This window comes from Lutjanus erythropterus, chromosome 6 (genome assembly GCF_056507025.1).
Source record: "Lutjanus erythropterus isolate fLutEry1 chromosome 6, fLutEry1.hap2, whole genome shotgun sequence".
Taxonomy (NCBI): Eukaryota; Metazoa; Chordata; class Actinopteri; order Lutjaniformes; family Lutjanidae; genus Lutjanus; species Lutjanus erythropterus.
Genome location: NC_139322.1, coordinates 9,703,102 through 9,711,671, shown reverse-complemented (window position 1 = coordinate 9,711,671; position 8,570 = coordinate 9,703,102). Strand labels below are relative to the sequence as shown.

The 8,570-nt window shown below is 33.6% G+C and overlaps 1 protein-coding gene across 1 annotated transcript; it reads left to right on the top strand.

Annotated features, from left to right (window-relative positions):
* The first annotated feature begins 1,956 nt into the window (after positions 1 to 1,956).
* Positions 1,957 to 4,072, top strand: LOC146324863 (uncharacterized). The gene is made up of 2 exons (XM_084719958.1): positions 1,957 to 2,138; positions 3,673 to 4,072. Exons 1-2 carry the CDS (start codon positions 1,999 to 2,001, stop codon positions 3,998 to 4,000), a joined length of 468 nt encoding a protein of 155 aa, XP_084576084.1. The 5' UTR covers positions 1,957 to 1,998; the 3' UTR covers positions 4,001 to 4,072.
* The last annotated feature ends 4,498 nt before the right edge of the window (positions 4,073 to 8,570 follow it).

Genomic DNA, 8,570 nt, shown 5'->3' with positions numbered 1-8,570 from the left:
GTGTCACGTTTCTGCTCTGCACACGTGTTCCTCTACTGTTACACACACAACAATGTGGGCTGCGTCCCAGCGGAGACTCTGTTCATTCACAGTAACCCAGTTTTCACATCAGTGAAAAGATGGCAAAAACACAATAAAGAGGCTGCTGCGGTAAACAACTTAAAATTATCTGCCAGAGAAATTCTTCTTCATTCACATACTGTCATTCAGTGAGTTTACAGCAGATTCATCATAGGTTTTATCTTTAATTTGTTTTTCATTTTTGTTTCAGTGGGTTTGCTTGTTTCATTTCAGTTGTTATTGTATTATATGTTTAGTTTTTTTTTTTTTTTACTTTTTTATTATTTTCAGTAGTAGTTTTTTTTTTTTTAGTATTTTATTTTTTCACAGTTTTGTTTATTAAGAGTTTCAGGGCATACATGCACCAGTATATAACAATAATAATAATAATAGATGATGGTAGTAATAACAACAACAATAATAACAATAGAAGAAGAATGCTGCCAATAAAACAAAGCATTTAAAATAAAAAATAAAAATATAAGTGAGCTTAAAAGGGTGTAATAATGATACTGAAGTAAATAATAAATAGATACAATCCACAGTAAAAAAAAAAAAAAAAAGTAAATATGTATTAAAGTGAACAAATAATCAACAACAAAGGTATATAAAAAAAAAAATCAAGAGCACTGTACATTTTCTAGGAAAGATGTAGTCGTTTGATTTATATACCCTTAGCTAGCATGTATTAAAATAACAACAGTAAAAGAAAGAACAATTTCCATAGTCACATCACCCATCAGAGAAAACATATGAATATATATTTATGGACATATCACACACAAACCACAGACAATATATATTTTTTTTAATACATACCAGACAAACCCAATGTCACAGTATTGTGAAGAGTTTTAAGAGTGTTTTAGAATATTAGGGAACACAACCACTGTGAGGGAAACTGATTTATGTGGACATCCCAGTCTCAGTAAACATCTGCACCAGTGCCTCCTCATGCTTGTTGTGTTGACAGATTTGACCGAGTTGACAAAGACTAAAACTACATATTTCCCCCCCTTTTTTTCTAAGTTTAGTCTGAGTTAACTAGAATAACTTTGGTTTACAAACAGTTAAAGATTAAAAAATACAACAAATGGGCAACAGTTAAAGTTGCATATGAATAATGTCATTAAAATAAACTTTAAGAAGGGGGGAAATTTCCTGCTGTGCACATGTGAGAACATACTGTAAATCTGCAGTTATATTATAAAATGGTTTGAACCAGTGCTGGATTACCACACAGGGCCCCAGACCACGAGGGCCCAAAATATCCCGCATACACTGTCAATTGTATGTAGGTCAGTTGGTTAATTTGCTTTTTTCCTTAAAGGAATTTTTCCTCTAAGTATACTGTATAACACAAATCCATGTACAGTTTTTCTTGTTTGGAGAGCTCTGAACAAAATTATTGGTTTTGTTTTACGGTTGATTATACCACTAACTGGAATCTAACTGGAATCTAACTGAAAAAATTCTCATCTTTTTAGTTAAAAAAAAGCAGCAGCCTTTTTTTTTTATCAATTGCAAATTTGTTTTGTAATATTCACCACTACTAAACTAAAGAATAAAAAAGATGTCAGACACATGTAGTTGAGTAAAAAGTGCAATATTTGCCTCTGAGATGTTGTATAATGTTGCAAAAATCTAAAATACTCAAGTAAAGTGCATATATATTTTTAAAGCGCAGTACTTGAGTAAATATACTTAGTTACATTCCGCCACAGTACAGAGTTTGACATGAGCCTGTGATGTGTTGCAGTACCGGAGTTCACCTGCGGGGGCGCTGCAGCTGCAGCTCTGCTCTGCTCTTTGACTCAGCTGATCCTTCTTTAACTGCATTTTGTTGACGCCAAACAAAGACCGTGAGGACGTGAAGTGGCCCTGAACGCTGTCAGATCAGATGTTAGTCGGTTAAATTAAAGTGAAATCATCGATCAGATGGAGACTGAAGTTTTCTCCAGGTTTGATTCTTACGACTTTGAAGCTGATCGAAGGTTTCAGGACGGACTGAAGACTTTAAACGAGACAAACAGGGACGAGAACAAACTGCTGGACATGAAACTCTTCTTTTATAACAGGTATGAAACATCTGTGCGACTTCATTATTTATCAACACGATTTATACATTTATCTGTATGTATTTGTATATATATGCACATCTGTATCTTTATCTTTACCACCATAAGTTATAAAAAAATGTCAGCAAATCCCACGATTGTTTATATTCTGATGAATGTTGTAATATTTTTCTTAATTTAGATGGTTTTTTGTGTATAGATTTTTTTTAAAACAAATAAAAGAATCTATCTATTTATCTGTGGCCTGTCGATATGAGCTGTGAGCAGTTCAAGCAAAGAAAAAACAAAACAAAACAAAACAAAAAAAATAGAGAAAAGTAAAAAATTTAAACAGAATATTTAAACAATTTTCGGTTCTTTAGTTTTTTTTTAGTTTTTTTTAGTTTTTTATCTTTTGACCTCTTGTGGGATCCACTACATTAAAGTGCTTCATATTTCCATGTGCGTTTGTGCAAATATTTGTGCTAATTTGTTAAAGTGACTGCAGTAGTATGACATACTGAAGTAGAAATATGTAGTTATGGGAGATGTACTATTTAAAAATTAAAGCCAGGCTGATATATCTGTCAGCTGATATTATTGACCCAATATTGGCACAGCAATGTCCCACAGTATGATATAATAACACTGTTTTTGTATTATTTATTATGTATTTATTTTGTCATAGGACATAATACAATTGCTTTTTTATATTTTCTTTGTACATTTGATCCTTTTTTCTCAATTCAAGTTGTTCTATTGGTGTTTTTATTAAAAATTATAACACAACATACATTCATATATGTATGCATGTTTTTTAAGTTAAACTTGAGTGCCTTCATGACATTTTGAATTTTTTATTTATAAGTAAAGAATATCAGCAAATATATGAATATTGGTATTGAGCTCTACTTTGAGGACAGTAAAAAAAAACCCCATCACACTTAATTAAATTATGTCAGCATATAATGTATATAATGGAATTACATTCAATTTATCATATTAACAACAAAGAATGATCAGAACTTTTTTTTCTTTATCTTGTAGCAAACAGTTGTTTTTAATTACAGCAGCTTCGTTTCACTGCCTGTGCCATAAAATGACAAGTGAACTGTTTGGTAGAGCATGTTTTTAGAAAGTTATTAGACTTTTTGTTTGGTTATACTGTTTATTAAGATGGCTGACACTAAAACAAAAAAATATTAACCTTTGAAAATTACACCACATGTCTAGAGTGACTTTTTTTAAAAATCAGCAATCATATTTTCAATATACAGTTCCCTTGTTTGTTTTTATATTTCCTCTGTTTAAATTGTTCATATTTTTCATATTTCTTTCTGCTTATATTTTTTTTATTTTTTATTTTTTAATGCTTCTTTATACTTTTGCAATCCACTTTGCTGCGGTAACACTGTTAAGTTCCCTATTGTGGAACTAATAAAAGAATATCTTATCTTGTATTATATTATATCATCCTATAATCAGCCAGGCTGATAATAATGTGTATCACATACAGCTGTAATAACATCATTCGTCTCCTGTCTGTCATCTCCAGGTTTGTGGAGCCGATCGAGCGGAGCAGCTACAAACGGTGGAGCTCATCGTCTTCTCCTCAGACACCGATGGACCGTGAGCAGCTGGACCAGAGGACACGTCCAGATTCAGACTCTGATGTCGGAAACAACCAGACGCCAGAAACGGAAACGTCTGCACAGACAGAGGGGACGCAGCTCTCCTTTGCGGAGGTGATGAAACTGGTTCAGGAGGGGAAGGAGGTGCCCGGAGCGAAAAAACTGGACATAAAACCGACCAACCAGAGTCCCACTCCTTCTCAGATGGAAAGAAGACTGAAACCCTGGGAAATATCATCAGTTTCAAAGTGACATTTCATTCTTTATAACACTGTGAGCTTAAAAAATAATCTTTTTTCTAAATAAAGCAAAGAAACAACCAGATTACATTTTGTTATTATAACTGGGACTGAGGTTTGAATTAAAAGCAGAGCAGCTGAAACTTGTTTAGACAGCCCATAATATTCACTCAAGTACTTCGCTACAATTTCGAGGTATTTGCACTTTTCTATTTTATGCTACTTCTACTCCACCACACGTCAGAGATAAATATTGTAACACTACACTTTGTTTGATAACTTTAGTTATGAGTTACTTCAGATTCAGATTATTAAAATCATTAAAATTTAAATCAAATGAACTAGAAGACGCCCAGCAATAAATAAAGTAGATGAAATTAGCTCCATCTTTATATACTTTGATGACAATATTTATCTACTTTTGTTTACTAACATTTTGAATGCAGACCTTTTTTCTGCATTGCTTAGGGCTGCTGCTAATTATTATATTCATTATCCATGAATCATTTAGTATAAAAAATGTCAAACAACAGTGAAAAAAAGCTTGTAACGATTTTCCAGAATGCAAAGTGACGTCTTCAAAATGTTTCTTTTGTCCAAACCAACAGTCCAGAACCCAAAGACTCTGGACAGAAGCTGGAACCAGAAAATGTTTGACATGATCTTGCTAAGTGTAGGCTAATGGATTATCAACATAGTTGCCATAGTTACCAATTCATTTTAATTAATCAACTTATCGTTGCAGCTCTTTTATTGCTACTTTTATTTAAGTTACGAGAACTTCTTTAATCCAAAAACACAATATATAATAATTAAACAATGACAGGGACCATTTTTTCTGCTTAATAAGAACTTTCACTTTTAATATTATAAGTATATTTTGCTGATTATAGTATACTTTTACTAAAGGTTTTGAATGCAGGACTTATACTTGTAACAGACTATTTTTATTTAAGTAAAGGATGTCAGTGCTTCTTCTGACAGTGTGAGCTTTTGCAAATGTCTGGTATTGACATCGACATGACAGTGAAAAGAATTAAAGTATCGGTGCTGCGTCATGTTGATCCTCGTTACTTTTAAGAGCTGTGCAGGTGGGTTTCACGACGACCACTGATGCTCACACACTGTCAGAAGTTAAGACTCTGCAGAGGTGAGACCCACAACTTCTAGAAATCAAGAGCAGCCTGCAGTATTTTAGTGACACCATGCTGAATTAGTTCAACAGATCTACGAAGAAACTGAAGTTTGACATGTTCAGAACTCCCCGGAGAGCCGCTGTGACATTGTGTGGACTATCCTGGTGAAATGAAATCAGAACTTTTCAACACATCCATCACTAACAGCTGCAGCTGTAACAGGATGTAGATCCACAGGAGTCTGATGGGCTCAACAGATTCTCTCCCAGCAAGTCCTGAATGATTTCCTGCAGCACAGTGGAGAACAGAGCTGACCTCTAGTGGTAGAACACAGCTGCTTTCAGCTGTAACATCTTTAATAACTGAATGTAAAGAAGCACAGTCAGGTCTCAACACTAACTTTCAAAAACTGGCTGCCAGGCTTTTGGTTGGTAAAACTAAAAACATAGATGCCATTCTTAGTCGCCTTAAAATCTGAGTAATTAATATACAATGCAGTTATACGTCAGCTTAATAATGAAAGTGTGGTCCTTCGTCTATTGATTGAATTTGTACGTTCATCTGTGATGTTGACGGGTTTGTCACACTTTTCACCCCTCAGTTAATCAACTTAATTTGCTTCGCTATTGTCTGTAGAACAGATGCCTCTGTGCACAGGAGCAAACTCATGTGCAATGATGCTCCAGTTCCAGTTTCGACTCAGTAACTAATATTTAAATAGCACTAATGAAACAAATATTAAATATTTATTTATTTTAGACATTTGCTTTCCCTATTTATTAGACTGACGATTGTTATTGTGGAGCTCTGCGGAGTGACAGATATGCAGCTCAGATTTTTTTTTCCAGCAGCTGATGTTGCAGCTTCAGGTGCTCTGGAGCATAATTTCACACTTTTTCATTAGATTGAAGAAAACTATATTAAGATTCTGATGTAAAACAAAAACAAACAAACAAAAAAAAAAAAAAAAGGTCCAGTGCACTCTGTCCTGAATTTTGTTTTATTAGTCATGGCAAAGCGATAAAACAAGTCAAGGCAGACGTTTGGGCTCAGGACATGGCTTTTTTTTGGCTAAACAAGTCAGGACCTGATAGAAATGAAAGAAAAACAATGTGGACCCACAAAAATCAAAATTGTGCCTGACTCAAAATCCCAATTACACTTTTATTAACTGCATCCTGACATGCCATTTGTTGTTTTCACCAAGCTATACATCAGGCTAATATTTCCCTACATCACTTTTTTCATTTCATAAAAACAAACACACAACTGAACAATCAATGCACAGCAAAACCACAGCCTACAGAAAAGATCACTTGTTGAAGGTGCCAAATAAGGGCAGAGGTAAAAGTAAAAAAAAAAAAAAAAAAACTGTACATGCAAAGTTAGCACTGTTAGCAAAGCACCATCAGAAAACAAAAATCCCGAACAAACAATCATTGAGGTAAAAGTGTCGACCGTCTGCTTTCACTGCCGGCCTGTCCATCACGACAGATACAGACACAGTGAGCAGAAACCTGACGTCAACCACAGGGAAACTAAAAGTGATTCAAACCTAAGGCAGCACCAAAATCTTAGCTCTCAGTACAGTTAACACGATGCTTTTGAACAAGAAGGACGCAGGTCTGCATAAAATCGGCATTCAGGGACACCTGAACAGTACTGTCGATGTTTTCAGAGAATTACAAAAGCTTTACAAAAAACAATCAAACCAAACATTTATTAAAAAAACACAGATATTAGCAGAATTAACAGTCATGATAAGAGTGTTTCACTGAGATCTGAAGGACCATAACAGTGGTTTTGCATGTTTGCTACTTAAACATCACAGTGACCAATATTCTTCATAAAAAGTGTTGATGTTATAGCTACAAATAATGATTACTTGCATTAATGATCGATCTGTTGCTTTTTTCTTAATTAAATGATGAATTGTTTGGCCTATAAAACATCATAAAACAGTGAAAAATACACTACAGTACAAGGTGATGTCATCAAATGTTTTGTTCTGTCCAACTAATGCTCCAAACTCCAAACATTTTAGGCCTTCAAACACCAATTAACTTAATTATTGAGTATTAAGAATAATTAATTAATTGATTATGAAATGTCAAAAAAAAAAAAAAAAATACTGGCGTTCTGATCTGAACATGATGAAAAGCGGTTTGCCCAAACACTACTGTCTACCACAGAGAGGATGGAAAAGTTCAAACCTCACCGCGTCAATTTAGTACAAAAGTTTAAAAGGTGTAATCACCATGGCAACGTGATCTGAATTTTAAAAACTGGTCAGTAACCTCCCTGTTTGAGGACGGTGCTAGGCTGAAATTAGTCAACTTAAAGGGAAATATTTAAGATTTTGTTAAAGCTGAATGTCTCAGTATATCCAGTTAGGTCGATTATTCACCTTTTATAAACTTGAATTAAGTCCTGGTTTCTTATCTTTTGTTTTTTTTTTCCCCCTCACAATTTCTTCTTTTTTGCTCTAATTCTTTAAAAAGCTTGATTTTTTAAATTAAATTTTATTATTACTTGATAATTTCTTTATTTTTATTTTGTATTCTTTTTTATTCATTGCTTTATTATATTTTTTGTTTTTCTACATTTCTCTGTATTTAAAAAGCCAAACTAAAACAACAACATTTTTTGTAAACAAATGTACAGTACATGTATTTTTTAATTAGCGTGTTATTCTTACAGTATTCACTGTTTGACCCTGAGGAAGATGCATGTCGGTCTTGTTTTTATAAAAGGATAAAAAACATCTCTTTTCTACTAAAATGCAGCAGTGTGTCCTGTGAGCTTCATCTTATATTATAAACATGTATAAGAGCAAAACCACTGTCATGATCCTCCATTAAAAGACACTGTGCATTATGTTTGAGTCAGCCCTCTGCAGTTTTGAGTTTTACTACAGTAATAATGAATTCACTCCAGTTTGAAAAGTAAAGACATGGTTCTCGATGAGTTCACACATATCTTTTGGTTTTGTATAAATAACAATCCTTAAAACAGACAACATGTACAAATCCAGTGAGGTGATTTTGGACAAAGTCACTGGCGCACCACAGAGAGATGAATGTAATTTGGATAAAAATGTTTTTAAAAGCAGATTTAAAAACTTGACTAGTTGATTAACTCAGAAATTATTCACAGCTAATGATTAACACGATTAGATTCGACTTAAAATCCCTGGTAAGACTATACAATAAAACAATATGAAATACAGACCGTGTAGAAAGAAAGTTAACATTTTGTTATATTCATAAAATAAATACAAGGTAAAAAAAAAAAAAGTGAAACTGCAGATTTTCGTGTTGAGGTAGAGACCTGGGGCCTGCACCACCAAACAAGCTCAACAGCTCTCTTTGGGTTCACAGATAAATGTAGGTATTACTATAATTTAAATTTTCAACATGTGCCGTGGTCTAGAACAGTGACACTTCT